Raw genomic sequence first — 17,750 nt, 5'->3', positions numbered from 1 at the left:
CCACATGCAATCAGTACCTTTAGAAGCCAGAAAGAGGGTGTCTGACCCCCTGAATAGTTGTGAGCAGCCATGTGGGTGCTAGGGATCCAACAATCTTATGTCCATCGCAAGAGAAGTAAGAACTTGCAGCCTCTGAGCCATCTCTCCAGTCCCACTCCCTGAACCTGAAGTTTGCCGTTTTACCAGACTTGCTGGCCAGTGAATCTAGGATCCACCTCTCTCCATCCTACTGGAAGCCGTGGTTACAGGACTGTACTGCTGTCCCCGTTTGGGTGGGTGCTGGGATCTGAATTCAGGTTCTCATGCCTGTACAGCAGACAATTTATCCACTGAGCCATGCTCCTAGTCTACACGTGAAAGTTTAAATGAAGAAAATTTAAAAATGCATGCTGGGAAAAAAATGGCACTCCTGTAACTCTGCAATGAATACAGCTAAGGAGGGGTGCACAGTGGACGGGCTGCAGAGAGATTCGCTGGACCACAGTGAGAAAAATGAGCCGGCTCTGTCTGCTGGGCTTTCAAATTCTAAAATATGTATAAAGTAATGATACAGCACAAAATTAACAACCTCTGTCACTGTATGCATGCGTGTGCATGCGTGAGCTCTGCCCACATTGGGTGACTTCCTCCATGCTTCTCCACAGGGTCTCTCCCTGAACCTGGAGCTCACTGACTCAGCCATACTGACTGGCTAGCAGGCCTCACAGAGTCCTCTGCCTCTGCCTCCCCAGCACTATCACATCTGGCTTTTTACCCGGGAGCTGGGGATCAAACCTGGGTTCTTGCGCTTGTGTGGCAAGCCCTTTACCAACTGAGCTCTCTCCAGCCACTCCAGCCTCTAAATCTTAACACTCGATTCCAGTCTCTTGTAGCCAGTAAGTAACTGGTTTAGCTGGGCAGTGGAAGTCCAGGAGCAGGCTCTCTGCTCTTTGCCTCTCCGGCCATGGCTTTTCTGTGGCACTCATGTAACAGTGCCAATAGCAGAGAAGCTAAGCTGCGGCAGAGTGAAGCAGCAGGCATAGTCGCCTCTAGTGTTTTCATCTAAAATCTCCTGGAGGTGAATGAAGAGCTAGAGGAGAGAGCACACAGTGAGGAGTAGCATTCCAACTTCCTGCTACAGCCTGGGGCCAAAGGTTCCCCAGGAGACCCTCGAGGCACCAGCCTTAGCTCCTGGCACAGAGCGGGACACAGGGAGGAGCTGCAGAAGACCAAGTCCGGCTTACGCATTTTGTCAAAGGATAATGTTTTTAATGTCATAGCTTGCTTTAGGGTTAAAAAAAAAATGAGTCACTCTGGTTATCTTAATCAACAAAGATTTCTTTATGAAATTTCTTTAAAAAAATACTTTTAGGTCCTTCAAAAATCCTGTGATAAAACAGAGCACTGAAACTGTGATTTAGGATAAAATGATGATTTACTTTATTTTTATTATGTTTATTTAATTATGTAAAGGGAGGCATGTGCATGACTGACAAAATATGTCTAAGTAACTTTTTAAAAGTCATCTTCGCCGGGCGGTGGTGGCACATGCCTTTAAAACCCAGCAATCAGGAGGCAGGGGCAGGTGCATCTCTGTGAGTTCGAGGCCAGCCTGGTCTACAAGAGCAAGTTTCCAGGACAGGCTCCAAAGCTACAGAAAAAATCCTGTCTCTAAAAAAGCAATCAAACAAACAAAAGTCATCTTCTTGTCAAACAGGCTGATGGTGACACACGGCACCCTGGCTCCGGGAGGAGTCATCTGGTGAAGGAATTTTAGTGGCAGACAGAGTCGAGACACGTAACGTGAGAAAACAACTTAGTTACATCCTTATTTCCCTTCACGGCTTCTTTCAAACTACAGCACACAAGAGTGTTGGTATTACTAGACAAAGCAATTGGTCTTTCCCATGGCAACACACCGCTAGCGGTTTTCAACACGAACACTCTCCTACAGAGCGCTCTGTAGTTCTCGTGATGGATTCCATCAGAGATGTCATTCCACTGCCATCACGGGGAGGGACGGCACCTTTGCTAGTCCTGCTTCTGACCTATGGAGCGCATATGATTCTAAGGACATGCATGAGACATCAGGATACATGCCCAAGTATGTTAGAACCTTCTAGAAAACGAGGTGTACCATTAAAATGCTGTGCTAAAGAGCAATGACAACAGCTGGGGAGGGAGACGCTGAGGGATGAACTCAGATGCCACACGGAGGCTAGTCTCTGGGACGGCAGCTGGATTCTATGGACACTGGGCACTATAGGACAGAGGCTGGACTACGTGGGGCTCGTTCTAGCAGCAATGGCTCTCCACTTCACAGCACACATGCAGTACACGACTCCAGCACACATGCAGTACACGACTCCAGCACACATGCAGTACACGACTCCAGCACACATGCAGTACACGACTTCAGCACATATGCAGTACACGACTCCAGCACACATGCAATGCATGACTTCAGCAGCTAGCTTTTACTGTGGAAGTCATGGTTGCCTCTGAACTAATTAGGTGCTTTGTCTCAGTGCGTTTCTAACATTGAAAGAGACCTGTCATTGGGAGTGTATTTTATTTAGTAGGGAATGTTCTGGAAGTAACAGAACTGTATCCTTCAGTCCTTGAGTATGACATTGGAGGGCAAGGGATAGGGGAGGGACAAGGCCACACTGGATGCCACTCCTAGCCCTGTCTGAGAAGAAAGGAACGGTTGTGGGAATGAGAAGGTGGACGACACATCACAGTGACCTCTTTTCCCTCCGGGGAACATTGTACAAGCAGTGAAGTCCAGGCAGTGTGGGGATGGCTGCTCGGGCTGGGGAGGCCCTACAGTTTACTACTCACTTCACTCAGGTACAGAGAGGAGAGAGAAAGGAACTTTGAAAAGTTTTGTCTGTGGCTGGTGAGATGGCTTGGGGTAGAAGGTATGCCATGTAAGCCTGATGATTGGTGTTCAGTCCCCAGAACCCACATAAAGCGGGAAGGAGAGATCTGACTCTCACATATGTGGGTGCACGTGCAAACACACACACATACGCACATACACACACACGCGCACATGCACACACACACACACGCACGCACGCACACACACAAGTTTCACTCTACCTTCTAATCATTCACTTTGTTAAAGTAACATTATTCGTTTCTGCTTTGACTTCAAGTACTCTGACAGGATGTATTTACTGAAAGCGTCTGGGACCACTTTTGTTTTCTCAAGTGCACATTTTTCATACTCTGAAAGTATCTGCACTCACAAAAATTCACCAAATTCAGCTCAACTCAGTACGCCTTCGTGACCGTGTGCCAAGCACTGGGCTGGGGTTCAGAACGGCCATGAGCCCACTCCGAGCCTATAGAAGCCATGGCCTGCCTCCCAGGGCTGTCTCTCGACCTTGCTGTGTGTGCCGGGCTGGGGCCGCTCACCTCGGCTCTTACTATCCTGTCCACGATGGTCTCCAGTGTTTCCAGCTTATTGCACTTCACCACACCCTCAAAATACTGCGAGCGGTGCTGCAGGGCCTGGGTCACCGTGATGTCTAGGTTATTATATGTTTTCTCAGCAGCAAGATTCTGTAAGAGAGTCATAGAAAAAAAGATTACATCCTTCACTTCCATTTGGATGAACGAGTGACCTGATTCTTAAAAACGTTAGCATGGAATTTGGTATTAAGAGTTCTCTTCCCAGCTAGTATTGTGCCCTCAGCATGGCTGTTTCAGTCATAACCAAGGGTATCACGTTACTAGGTGTACCTTGATTATGGAGAAATATAAAGGCATTATGTTGGTAGTAAGGGGATTTGAACCCAGGACCTCATGCAAACTAAGCAAGTGCTCTACTAATGTGAACTTCCCTAGCCTCCTAGCCTCCTAGCCTCTTTTTTTTTTTTTTAAATTTCGAACCAGGTCTCCCTAAGTTACTCAGGTTAGTCCTGAACTTATTCTGATATCCAGTCAGGTTTTGAACTTGCAATTCTCCTGCCTCAGACTCTTGAGTGGCTGGGACTACAGGCTTGTATCACTACGCAGATAGATGTCATTTTATACATTTAAAAAGATTTTACTTTACATTTGTGTGCATGTGAACACACATGCATGTCTCTCTCTCTGTGTGTGTGTGTGTGTGTGTGTGTGGTGTTTATAGAGGCCAGAAGAGGAAGTCAGATCCCTTGAAGCTGGAGTCTGGAGTTAGAGGTATCTGTGAACCCTCTGACATGGGCTTTGGGAGTATCATGCACTCTTACTACTGAGCCAACTCTCCAGCTCACTTGTAAAATTCTGACAGTGTTTTCTGCCAGGCTCCTCCCCACTCTGGTCCTCTAGGGTTCTACAGCACACATGAGCAATGTCTCCTGAGAAACAAATTAACACTTGCAAAGGGTAAGATGCCTCAGAGGGAGGGCACCCACAACAGTGTTTCCCCGTGAGTTCTCATGGACTCTATTAGGGAGGTGTGGGCAGTCAAGATCAAGAAGAGACCCACGAAGGCTGGATGGTGGTAGCGCACACCTTTAATCCCAGCACTCGGGAGGCAGAGGCAGACTGTGAGTTCGAGGCCAGCCTGGTCTACAAGAGCTAGTTCCAGGACAGGAACCAAAAGCTACAAAGAAACCCTGTCTCAAAAATCCAAAAAAAAAAAAAAAAGACCCACGAAGTCCAGAAATCCATGGAGGCTCCCACAAGTCCCATAGATTTTAGTGGGTCCATGCATCCAAGGTTCTAATGAAAAGATTTTTGGTATCTACTACATTAAACAGAACAGACTGAGCTGAAAGATTTGAGACAGCTGCAAAACTGTACTTAATGGCAGGGTCAACGCTGTGGCAACACGCGGTGTACGCACGTCAGCTGTCAGATTCACTTCCCTTTCTTAGACGCAGTGTAAGACTCAGAGACCACACTTAAAAATGAGTGGGCAAGAACGTTTTAAAGGTAACGACAGAGCATCGGCGAGAATCCTCACGGCCGCCAATCAGGGATTTGAGTGGAGAACCCTAGGAAGCTAAGACGTAGCTCTCTTAGCCTACTGGCTGTCTTCTCAGAACGGCGTCTCCCGACCTGCGCAGGAGCATGCACTAACAAGGGGCCCCACGGCAGAGCGACCCCAGAAAGGAATGTGAGTGTTGCGGTGCACGGGCTGTAGGGATGGATGCCATGCACGCCCGTCAGAAAGCCCAGGATGGTAAAACGTCAGCACACACTCACACAGTTCACTGGCAGGTCAGTGAGTACTAGAAATATCGTCACTGTGAGGAGACTGACTTTCTCCAAGGCTCCGGAGCCCTCAAAAGGTCAGATACTATTACATCAGGGAGTAAAAGACTCAGTCTAATTTTGGTTTTCATTTGTTTGAAAATGCATTCTGAATGACAGGTTTAGAAACATGAAAAAAATACTTACAATTACATCAAACTTGGAATAAATATCTACAACTTTTCCTAAAAATGAAAACATAATGTTAGAAAAACATTTTAGCAACAAGACTCATTAAAAGAAACTGTCTTAACTGGGCAACTACTGTGCATTAAACAGTGCTGAATAAAACACATGGGTCTATTTAGGACAGGAAACGGTGTCTTAAATACGACAGGAAACTAAGCCTTCTGATCGCTGCTGTGGGAAATGTATCCCAGCATCCACTTCTCTGCCGTCTGCCCGTTTCTCACTCCTGGCTCAGGAGCAGGGTCCTAAGCTTTGCTGGGATGGCCTCACAGACCTGACTCATCCACCACAGGCAGAGCTGATATCCGTCTCTCCACAAAGATGTTCAAGGCTTTGATGATCGGAGTGTCCGGGTGAATGAAGGCAATATTGTGGTACGTTCCTATTCCAAGTTCATCCAGGTTCTGCTTCATGAAGGCAGGCTTTGGCATATCAGACATCTGAGCAAGAAGAGACATGAGAATGTTCTAGAACCCTAGCATACCCTTTCAATGCTCAAACATCCAGATCTGAATGAAAAAACTATGTGCAGCGAATTAAAGGTACGCTTTCCTAACAGCCAGCCTGTATCTCATCGTCATCAGAGCTATACATCAGAACTGTTTCCCTCAAACCAGATGACAGCTCAACGCGGATCCTTCTACAGAAAACGATCCCAAGAATTCATGTTTTCCCTTCTCTTCACACCAAACAAGTGGCTGGAGGATGGGAGCAACAGGCGTGTCTGGGACATGAAGGCCTGAAAGCCGCATGACATGGATCCTTTCTTCTTAGCGATGTACACTCAGCCCTGTGTGTTTGCAGACCCCAGGGCTGACTGGCTGAGACTAAGCTGCTCCTCGTTCCACCCCACGGCCACAGCCTGCACTCTCCCCAGATGAACCCGATTTCTGACTGTTAGAAGTGAAGAGTAAGCTAGCTAAACACAGAGGGAGGAACCTTTGAAAATTAACTTTCCTTTCCTGACTGTTTCAAAGGAGGAAGGGTAAGTTTGAAGAGAGTCTAGGACCAGGCTGGACTACAACACAGTAAGGTCTATGGTTTCAAAGCTCCACCTTTTATAAAGGCCACAGCTGACGCCATCCTCCTGGTGTGTACCTTACAATTATCAGGAAAAGATGAACAATTAGAAGAAACAAAATGTTCAAGTCAAAGAGTTCATCAATATTCAAATCATGAGATTCCTAGAAATTTAGAGAAAAAAAGAGAGAGAGAAAAAGACCTATTAGGTCATCTAATCCATGTAGACACCTACTTCTCAAATGCCTGGAAGGGTATCGCTACTCTTTCTCAGAATGATCCTGACAACTCAGTAAAAACCAGGCTCTGGTGTTTCATTATCTAAAATTTATATTTTTATCTGAGAACCTATGGCTGAATATTCTGCTGCAAGGTTCTATCTGCCAAAGCCCCGTCCTTTCCACAGTCCAGAGGGGTGGTAACATGAATAGCAATGACATCACCAACTGGACAGGGCGCATAGGGACACCTCGTGCAAAGCTCCCAGGACAGTGCCTGCAGTGGCCAACTGTCACAGATGGCCCTGCCCTTCCACCCCAAGCCCTTGGTTCCTATGATATCTCAACATTCAAGGCTGCCACATTCCCCAATTACCAGCCGATGGACAAAACCCCAAACCCCTTGTTTTTTCTTCCTAGGTTGCCTACTAAATGTCATGGGCTTTTTGGCAAATTATTCTTCTCCTGATTTCTTAGCACTAATGCAACTCTCTAAACCTTTGACGCCTCTGTAAGCCGCTGGCCTTGCAAGGCTGCATCCAGAGCAGCAACTTGGGCCCTTCTGCGAACTTGCATGCCTAGTGGGAAGCTGCAGACAGGAAGTAGCTTTAAGTGTTTCTTATTTCCTTTAGAAAGAAAACTTCAAACGACCTTTCTGAACCAGCAACACTTCCACCGTCCTAACTAGTGATAGGGGTGGGGCACGAAAGTGCATTCCTGCTCCCGTGGAACCTCCTCTAACACTACCTGCCTCAGAGGCTGTGGACACAAACCACAGACGTGCAATATGGTGTATCATTTGCCTATACTTGACTTGCCTTGGGATTCTCTGGCTGCTGCAGCAGATGAGAATGAGATAACCCCTGGGATGCTGTTGTTTTGCTTATGTTTCTAGAACCATGGTTTCAACAAACACACTATGAAGCAATTGCTGCCCTAAGCCCTGGCTCCGCCCACCTGGTGCAGTAGAACTCAAACCGCCTTAGAAACTCCTTTAGCCACCCACGCACAAGAGATACCCATCTTTAGGGGCACACACCGTTTTTATTACTTTAACACTTGGATTAAAGATTACAGCACTTGAGCTGGCGTCAACTTGGAGAACACACAGTGCACACAGCAGTGAGTTGAGAAACTGAAAGGTTGCAGAAAGGAAACCATGGAACTAGCGGTTTCTTCTACTGAGAGTGACCAGAGCCCATTCACTTGATGTAAGCGACAGTCAAGGCAACTGCATCTTTAGGGACTACTTACAAAAAGCTGGAGGAACTTGAGGATTCTTTTGTGGGTAAGTATATAAAGTGCATTCCCACTGATAGGGTCAATAACTGGCAATCTGTGGATTTTATTTTTGATCAACGAGTATACAGCATCGAAGAGGCTGCGGGAAAAGCCATTAGAGTCATTAGGAGGCTTTCAAGAAAAATCAGAACGACTTCGGACCACCCCTGCTCTTATACCACCATAGGAGGCTCATCAGCTTACAACAGTCGAGGCAAAGCTTTACGTGGGAACTCTCCGCCCATCTGTTGAAACATCTCAAACTCAAGAGGGAAACACAGATCTCCAGCAAGACAAGTTGGTAACAGTGTGTCCAGGGAGTTGGTTTGGAAGAGGCAAAGCCTTCTGGAAAGCTAGCAGTGACTTTAGCACTGAGGCTGGGTACTGGACTCCCAGGGTGTCTGCCTGCCCGGCCAGCCCGCCTTGGGGAACTGCCCTGGTACTGGACTCCCAGGGTGTCTGCCTGCCCGGCCAGCCCACCTTGGGGAACTGCCCTGGTACTGGACTCCCAGGGTGTCTGACTGCCCGGCCAGCCCACCTTGGGGAACTGCCCTGTGACCTCATTGCTCCTGCCTCTGTCTGCAGGAAGCCTGTGGGGTGTATCTTCTCCTGCGATCTGGGAATAGGTGACAAAACCTAGTGCTGAGTCCAGCACCTGTTTTACTGACAGGCTGTGCCTGAGTCTGCCTTCACCCTTCCTGCTCCTTCTGGGATGGCTCTGTCTGGGAATGTTTCACTGCTTCTCCCAGGAGCCAGCCTCTCAGACAGATGCTGGGTCAGGGGGAAGCCCCGAGTTTGGTAACTATAACAGGATCCCTTTACTGATGCTGACGCAGGAGAGCTGGGTGTTCGAAACTGGCCTGGACGATTAACCTCAAGGCCCATTTCCAACCACTTGGACCCACACGGTTGCTCCACACCCTCATTCTCCTTCCTCTCTCAGGTCTTGCTGAGTTGTCTGGGGTAGCCTTGTGCTTGCTATGCATATAGTCCAGGCTGGCCTCAAACAAGCAATCCTCCTATGCCGGCCTCCCCCTGAGTGCTAGGATTCCACCATGTCTAGCTTTGCTGTGATTTCCAACATCTCTCAACTTCTGCCATACTACTTGGATTGAGGAGGCTGGCGTATCTAGCCTGAGGGACTTGTCTGTCTACTTCTAGTTACCTATCAAGGCAATAAAACACCTACATTGCAAAGAATGCTTTCAAAGGGGGAGAAGAAGCTTCCATGTTTACCTTGCATCTGGAGAGATATTCACCAAAGGCTTGAAGGTTTCTTGTAAGTACAACTCTGCATTTGTAGAAGGAAAACATAGTTACAGATCTGCAGTGTGCAATGCTACAGTCTACAGGAAATAGACAAACTAAAAACCCAAATAAAAGATGATTTACCCTAAACTAAGGTTACAGTCATGGTTATCTTAAGCAGCCTCAAATGTTTTCAGGACATTGTCTTTGGAGAAAAATCAAATATAGGAAAAACCCCCGATATTTCCAAAGATGCTGATAACATCAGGAAAAGGTCTGATGTGGAGCGATGGTAGCAGAGGCCACTGGGTCCTATCAAGTCCACGCTGCTCTCAAGAAACGAAACGTTTACAGAATCCTCCAGGGCAGATGCTCATAAACTGGGAGATAGCATCACTCTAAGCAATGCTGTTCTTTAAATGATCTCATTTTATTTCACTAAACTGATGCTCAAAACCCAGGGCATGTTGGGAATCTTGCCGACATATGCACATTTTTTTTTGTAAAGAAATCAACCTTAATTAATTCATTTTGCTGAGGTCTGCACACAGAAAGCGTCTGAGACCATCCTGGTATTATCACACCTCCAAACACCCCGGTAGGTAGAAGGGTAAATACATCTAAACCGACGGGACGTATACGGCAGAATTTGATGAGAAGTGCCTGTCCCGGTATTGTTAGTCATATCACTGCAGGCCATCTGGATGCCATGGTGACTTAATTCATTTAGCCTGCCTTGATAAAGCCATGCTCAATAAAACACACCCCTTGGCAAGATTTCAAAATCGTGTGAAATTCAAAAGGGCCCACAGAGGTCTGAAGAACGCGAGTGGAGGCTATGGTTTCCCAGCTTCCTTTGAAGACTGGTCATCCTGTCAAGCAGACTCCTAACACCCAGCTAAAGAACGTCCTGCAGTTGGCCCTTTCCCTCTACCCAGGCTTTCCCTTGAGCACTGGGCCAGGGCCCTTATGCTCCGACCAGTCTGGGTCCTCTGAGCCATCCCATGTTCTGCCCTGCCCACTATTTGAGACGATAACCTTCCCACCCAGGAACTGGTCCCACTGTAGGTAAAAATAACATGACTGACTGTAAAGGGTGGATTTTGGTGAGTCAAACAGAGTTCTTTTGTATCTACGAGTGTATGTATCTGTGTGTATGAATATTTCTGTGTGGGGGCCAGAGAACACCTCAGAAAGCTCTTCATCATATTTTCTGAGACAGAGTCTCTCCCTGGCTCTGGCCTTGCTGATTCAATCAGGCTGGCTGACCAGTGAGGCCCCAGAGATTCACCTGTCACTGTCTCCAGGGCTGGCAAGTGCTCATTCCCATGCCTGGCTCTTTGGCATGGCTTCGGGGACTGAGCTCGGGTTCTCAGGCCCGCTCTTCCCATACTATCTCCCCAGCCCAAAAGTTCCTGAAATGACTTCCTTGTCACTCGGTCGGAAGCGTTCAGTTGGGATTTTTCTTGTCTTGGTTTTGCTGAATTGGTAAAAGAGTAATTCAGCTTAATCAGAGCAGAAGCTAGCTCTCCCCACACTTGGGCTACGGTGACCAGGTACATGAGGGTGCTACTCGGTGGTCAGATCTCTACAGCTCCAGGTCTAGTGTAAGGCCACACACGTGTGACAGCACGCACAGTTAGTAGCGATTACCCTCAAAATGAAAAAAAAAAAAAAACAGAGTGTTTTAACTAGCAGGTTGTCATTAAGTGCAGGAAATGACCTGAGACATCAAACACGCTTTTCACATAACATTTTCTCCAGATATTGAAGGGTTTAAAACCTGGTAGTGCTTACCCCTCCACGTTTCAATCTTATGTTCCTCTAATTCATAAATCTGTACCTGCAAATGAGAAAAATCACATCCACACGTGTTACCATCCACAACGGCAAGCAGCTACGCTCCGGCCCGTCTGCTTCTGACTAGAAAATTCAGGGACCCATATCCCCAAGTGCCAAAAAAGAGATTTAGCTGTTTATCTACTTATTGACTTTTTAAAAAAATTTTTTTTAACTTAACAAGTAACCACAGAGATTTGCTATATGGCACCTGCTGTTCTTGATCACATATATCCCACAGAATATTTAAAGTCTGATAGAACTTCCTTTATTTTTCTCTAAGTAGGATAATTTAGTAAGCAGATAAAAGTAACAGGTTTCACGGTGGCCTTTCTGTTTTTGTACGTCCTGTTTCTCAATGTATCATCCAGTCACCCTCGCATCTCTCCGTCCTCTTCGGTTGTCCCCTTTCTTCCCGCAGACGGCTCCTCCTCCATCTCTCTTATCCCCCACTCCCGTCCCTCCCTAAGGCCCCTTCCTCCCCCTCACAGTCCACTTTCTACTTTCGTGCCCTACACCGAAAGGCCTAGAGTTTTCCTCACGAAGAAACCCAGTTTTGTATTTTATGTGGGAATCACAGCCATGTGACAACTCCGTGACTGTCTGATCAAATGATGGGTCACAAACTTGACTTTCAGAACCCGTAAATGTTGTGGCCATCTCAGTCTGAGTAGAAACATTTGCTGTTTTTACACAACGCGGTCAAGTGAGGACACACTTCCCAGAAGACGCTCCCCTGTTAAATAACGCCTATTAGTGACAACTGACCACCACCTTAAAACCCTCTAACTGGAGTACCGTCTGCCTTTTAGGTGCCCTGATAGCAGAAATAGTTAAATCAAACCTATAACTGTTCTCCCCATTGCAGCAGACAAAACCAGATCAAGCGGTGTTTGACACGGGCAGACTGGTTTCAATCCAAACTGCCCTACTAGATCATCTGGGCTAGGTGCCAGGCCGTCTGGCACCAATGGCATCCAGAACTTCCCAACTTGGCAGGAAAGAGTCAGAACTGAATTTCCTAGTTTCCTTATAATGGCCATGAAGGAGGGGCTGGGGTTAGCTCAGTGGTGGAGCATTGCCCAGCAAGCTCCATGCCCTGAGTTTCCCCCCAGAACTGGAATAAGTAAGAAAAATAAATCCTGGAGGGGTGATAAGCAACTCTCCAACTTCACACATAACAACAGGCCTGCAAAAAGAAAGTCCCTTGGCCACTTTATCTCCAGGGTGAGGCCGAGAGGCCAACCACTAAGAGGAAGTGGGGGGAGGCACCGCCCTTCCTGGTCTTAGCAGACACCACATGGGGCTCGTCACCGAGCAGCAGGAACTAACACATGTCAGGGCAGTAAATCAGAATGAAAGATTCTGTAATCTGAATAAAACAGTTATTATTCCTTTCCCCCCCTGGTACCTTCTTCAAACTTTAATTAAATGATATGAGGTCAACCTCACTGTTTGCTTGAGTTGGAAGTCTTATAGTTAAGTTCCTTATCTATTATACAAACTGGGAAATCCACCCCATCCTAACCACACACACCGTGAGGTCTATGCCACTTACCATAGGCGATTTATAGTATCTGTGCAGTATATTTATGAAGTCTGTAATAGTGAGCATTCCTGGAACAAAGAATAACAGATTAAAAGTAAAACTAAGAGACTGGAGAGATGGCACCGTGATTTGCATTTGCCACATACGTGTGAGGACAGGAGTCTGGGTCCTCAGAATCACTGGTCAGTGTGGTGGCCCACTTGTAATTCCAGTTTTAGAAGGCGAAGACATGGGGTCCCCAGAGCTGGCTGGTGAGACAAGGCACACAGGCAAGCTCTGAGCTTGACTGAGAGCCTCTGCCTCAAAGGATGAAGTGGAGAATGATGGAGTATGATTCCTGACATCAATCTCGGGCCTCCACGTGCATGCAAGCACATGTGAGTGCATACACACACACACATGCACATACACATATGCACAGCACATACACACATGTGCACATACACATATGCACAGCACACACACAAATGTGCACATACACATATGCACAGCATATACCCACACACACAAATGTGCACATACACATATGCACAGCACATACCCACACACACAAATGTGCACATACACATATGCACAGCACATACACACACAAATGTGCACATACACATATGCACATACACATACACACACGTGCACATACACATATGCACAGCATACACACACAAATGTGCACATACACATATGCACAGCAAATACACACACATGTGCACATACACATTTGCACAGCACATACACACATATGAAAAAAGGTAGACAAAAAGACACATGGGAAGGAAGCTTCTAGTAGCAAGTGAATCTGCAATGTTTACTAGAAAAATCTTGCAAAGCACAGCACCCAAACCCCAGGCTCCATCTAGTATATTGAAGAAAGAACATGGATTTCCTACACTAACGTAGACATGCAAACCAAGCCTGACGGACAGTAGGGAATCTGTTTGGCGGATGAATGGAGAACTCGTGAACACTCATAAAACAGCACAAAGAATCGTAGCCACACATGAATGGGCTTCAGCAGGAGATGCAGAAGTCCCCTATGTGCTACGAGGGTGGGGCGTCTGGGGCACCCGGACCTCCTGAGAAGCATTCTAAACACAAGGGGTTTAGTAAAGAGTCGCCATCCACTGAAGGCCTACTGTGTGCTAGGAACTAGACTTGTGAAGGTAACAAAAAAGGGGTGCTTTCCACAGCACATTGTAGGACCCAGGCACTGGGGGTGCTCGGAAAGGTGGGTTTCTGAGCTCAAGGCCAGCCCAGTCTACAAAGCAAGTTCCAGGACAGTCAGAGACACACAGAGAAAGCCCGTCTCGAGAAACAAAACAACAACAAAAGAACACTGAGTAGTTAATTTCAGAATGATGTTCTAAACCTTGGAGTGACAGCATGGCCAGGCTGTTCTGACTGGGGACAGATGTGACAGAGGGTACAGAGTTGGAAGGCACAAAGCCTTTTCCCCTGCAGTGCTAGGGTCATGCCCAGAGCCCTGCACATCCTAAGCAGGACTCGTGACACTGAACAACACTTGTAGCTCTTGGCTGTTCTAAACAAGGTCTAGACTGCGTAGGATGGAAGTTGTAATCCTCCTGCCTCTGCATCCCGAGTGTTGGGATTACAGGCACATATTGCCATATCCAGGGCTTATCCAGCACTTTTTGACAGCTTAATGATTTAGCAGACATTGGTTATATTCACATTCTGATGCTTGCTGTCATTTACAATGATGAGCAGTGACTGAACAGAGCCAGCACACGGCCCGGAGCAGGAGCCCTGAACTCATCTGGCCGCATCTGCGGTGACTTTGTTCCCTGAGCTGACAAAGACACATCTCCTTCAGAGTGTTCAGAAATCGCTAAATTAAAAGAACTCCCTCAGCCCCCCCAAACACAAACACCTGAAAAGCAAAAACGATTGCAGTAAGGCCACAGCAGTGTCTCCAATTCACTACTGGTCTGGTTCAGTATGCAAAAGCCAGGATGTTCTTCAATTTGAAAATGTCTATCAGGCTAAACTAGCGGGGATGGGATATACAGCACTCAGCAGGGATAGGAGGTCCCTTCCCAGACAGCCCTGTCACTGTGCAGGGATAGGAGGTCCCTTCCCAGACAGCCTTCCCCAGCCCTGTCACTGTGCAGGGATAGGAGGTCCCTTCCCCAGCCCTGTCACTGTGCAGGGATAGAAGGTCCCTTCCCAGACAGCCTTCCCCAGCCCTGTCACTCTGCAGGGATAGAAGGTCCCTTCCCAGACAGCCCTGTTGCTGTGCAGGGATAGGAGGTTCCTTCCCAGACAGCCCTGTCGCTGTGCAGGGATAGGAGGTCCCTTCCCAGACAGCCCTGTCGCTGTGCAGGGATAGAAGGTCCCTTCCCAGACAGCCCTGTCGCTGTGCAGGGATAGGAGGTCCCTTCCCAGACAGCCCTGTCGCTGTGCAGGGATAGAAGGTCCCTTCCCAGACATCCCTGTCTCTGTGCAGGGATAGGAGGTCCCTTCCCCAGCCCTGTCACTGTGCAGGGATAGGAGGTCCCTTCCCAGACAGCCCTGTCGCTGTGCAGGGATAGGAGGTCCCTTCCCAGACAGCCCTGTCGCTGTGCAGGGATAGGAGGTCCCTTCCCAGACAGCCTTCCCCAGCCCTGTCACTCACCTACAAAGCTCTGCTTTTTACTTTCCCACAGAGGTGCCGCTCGGACTCCGTTGGCTACTAAGGCAAAGAAGGCCTTTTTAACCTGGAGAGAAACCAGAAACAAAACATCCTTTTAAAATCTACATTTCAGGAAGAAAATACCCTCAACTAAGGTTTCCACTAGATCTTACCAGTAATTATCAATGTACGTTTGATAGGCTACAAATAACATGTTAGCAAAATGTATTTTGATAGTCTATTTAAAGGTATTTAGATGTGTCTAACCTTTTGACATTGTCATTTTCACAAAGCTCACATCTAGAGCAGTGCTGTAGTTGTGTGGTTTTTATCATTTTGTCTCTTTGGAGGCCTGCCACCCAGCTCCCAAATAAATCACACAGAGGCTTACTCTTACTTATGAATGCTTGTTTCTAGCCAGTTTTTCTTAACTTACATCATCATGTCTTTCTTTTACCTCTGAGCTATTACATTTTTCTATTTCTGTATATCTTTTCTTCTTATCCCATGGCTGACTAGGTGGCTGGCCCCTTCTTTTCTCGCTCCTTGATCTTCTTTTCCCAGATTTCTTCTCCTATTTGTCCTCGCTGCCTGGCAGCCCCACCTAGCCTTTCTCCTGCTTCGCTATTGGCCGCCCAGCTCTTTATCAGGTCAGGTGTTTTTGAGAGGCGAAGTAACACAGCTTCACAGAGTTAAACAAACGCAACATAAAAGAATACAACCCGTCTTTGCATCATTAAACCAACCCATCTTAAATTAATATTCTATAACACAGTAAAATCAAATAACAAAATAATCAAAAAATCCTGCTCTTTTTCTTTTGTAGGTGCATGTACATGCGTGTAGAGCAGGCGTGCATGAGTGTGGGCACATGTCTGAAGGTCAGAAGACAACTTCATGTGTTGGCATGGATCCTGGCCTTCCACCTTGGCTTGGGACAGGTGTCTTCTTTATGGCCGGCTGCTACATATACCAGACTAGCTGACTGACAGGCTTCCACAGATCCTCTTTCTGCGCTTCCTACCTCACTAAGGGAGCGACAGATCACAGACACTTACTACCAAGGCCAGCTTTTTACATGGCTCCTGGGGATTTGAACTCAGGTCCTCATACTTGTGGCAAATCCTCATAAGATTTTAAGTAAATTTACAATTTTGTGTTCAGCTGCATTCAGAGCAATAGACTCTGGGTTGCACGTGGCCTACGGGTTGCAGGCTGGCCATACCTGCTAGAGGCAGTGGGGATTATTTTTTTGAAACTGAAAGACAATTAACTTCAATTTTTTTCTTTGCTGTAACTTCTTGCATACACAGATTTTCTATAATTAAAATCGTACAAAATAATTAAATATCAGCTTAATTTCTCCCACGTGTGATGGATGATTAACTTGAAACAGTTACACTGGATTATTTGAAATGATAATTAGTCATTATACTAGAAATCGCAACAAATGACATGTTTTCCCACCCCCTCCCCCAAAGATGAGCAAGACAGGCAGACAGCTACAGCTGCACTTTACAGCACTAGAGACAAACATGGCTCTGGGGCTGTGACAGCGCAGGCGCCGTGTGGTGTTAACACACAGCACTCTATTCGACTCTAACACACATCCTTAGGGATACTGTAAGGTGCCATACTTGATTTATTAAGAGCCAAACGCTCAGGGCTGAAAGCAATCCTCGACACAGCAAATGCGAACAGGAAAAACATTCTACGATCATTAATAACTCGAAATGCAAATGCAACATTAAAACATTATTCAGGGCGGCTGCTCTAGTGTGGAACCTGGAGTGGTTTCAAGCGCCTGTGTGGAGTCGCTCTGAAGAGGACATTGGGACTACAGGTTTGACTGCCACATTCCGGAATCTTGGCCTTTCTCTTGGCCTCTCACGGCTGGCTGACCACTGTGTAAGAATCATCTTCCTTTGCTAGGAATCCCGTGAGAAGCTTTCTTGGGTGAACATGGCACAGGCTTCCCTCTTCTCACGACAGTCCTGGTCAGCCTTGCCACCTTCTTGCTGGGGACAGGTTTCACCACGCCCCCCCTCCTCCCAGCAGGAAATAGCTTACACACAGAAATCACTGTAACATCTTGCTATCTTACATCTGCAGAAACGTGGAAGAATGTGTGAGAACAGGCCAAAAAGCAATTTAACACTCAACCAGTGGAGCGGACCGCTGCAGGTGGACTCATTTAATGCTTGGCCTGTGCAGCTAGGGGAGGCTCTAGCTCCTCAATGGCTAAACTCAGGGCATGCTAAGGCCATGTGAAGGGAGGCTCTGATACTGTTACTCCTACAGAACAACTAAGACAGGAACACTGGCTGACGCCTGGAGGGCAATCTGCATGCCTGGCGCCAGGACGCTCTCTTCAAGCTGTAGAAGAATGCCTGTGCCTTAACTGGGGGCAGCGCTGTCCCACTATGCAGACAGTGTCTGATTTTCACGGGACTGGTATTCCCAGGCAGCAGAAGGCCGGTGTAGGAGTCACGCCAAGGCAGGTGCAGGTACCTATCAAGGGCAGCCAGGGAAGAGCGGAGTTAGA

At 47.2% G+C, this 17,750-nt stretch overlaps 1 protein-coding gene across 20 annotated transcripts in view; it reads right to left on the bottom strand.

Annotated features, from left to right (window-relative positions):
- Positions 1-17,750, bottom strand: part of Prkag2 (protein kinase AMP-activated non-catalytic subunit gamma 2) — a 264,022-nt gene that overhangs the window by 5,142 nt on the left and 241,130 nt on the right. For all 20 annotated transcript variants that reach the window (XM_075955434.1, XM_075955435.1, XM_075955433.1 and 17 more), the window contains 8 exons: positions 15,209-15,290; positions 12,586-12,644; positions 10,986-11,031; positions 9,177-9,231; positions 7,914-8,040; positions 5,696-5,861; positions 5,380-5,417; positions 3,406-3,552 (listed from right to left, as the gene is read on the bottom strand). In XM_075955434.1, coding sequence (XP_075811549.1) covers positions 3,406-3,552; positions 5,380-5,417; positions 5,696-5,861; positions 7,914-8,040; positions 9,177-9,231; positions 10,986-11,031; positions 12,586-12,644; positions 15,209-15,290 — 720 coding nt within the window. The remainder of the gene's footprint in view (positions 1-3,405; positions 3,553-5,379; positions 5,418-5,695; positions 5,862-7,913; positions 8,041-9,176; positions 9,232-10,985; positions 11,032-12,585; positions 12,645-15,208; positions 15,291-17,750) is intronic.

This window comes from Microtus pennsylvanicus, chromosome 21 (assembly GCF_037038515.1).
Source record: "Microtus pennsylvanicus isolate mMicPen1 chromosome 21, mMicPen1.hap1, whole genome shotgun sequence".
Taxonomy (NCBI): Eukaryota; Metazoa; Chordata; class Mammalia; order Rodentia; family Cricetidae; genus Microtus; species Microtus pennsylvanicus.
The sequence above is the reverse complement of the archived record's forward strand: the minus strand, read 5'-3'. Positions and strand labels throughout refer to the sequence as shown.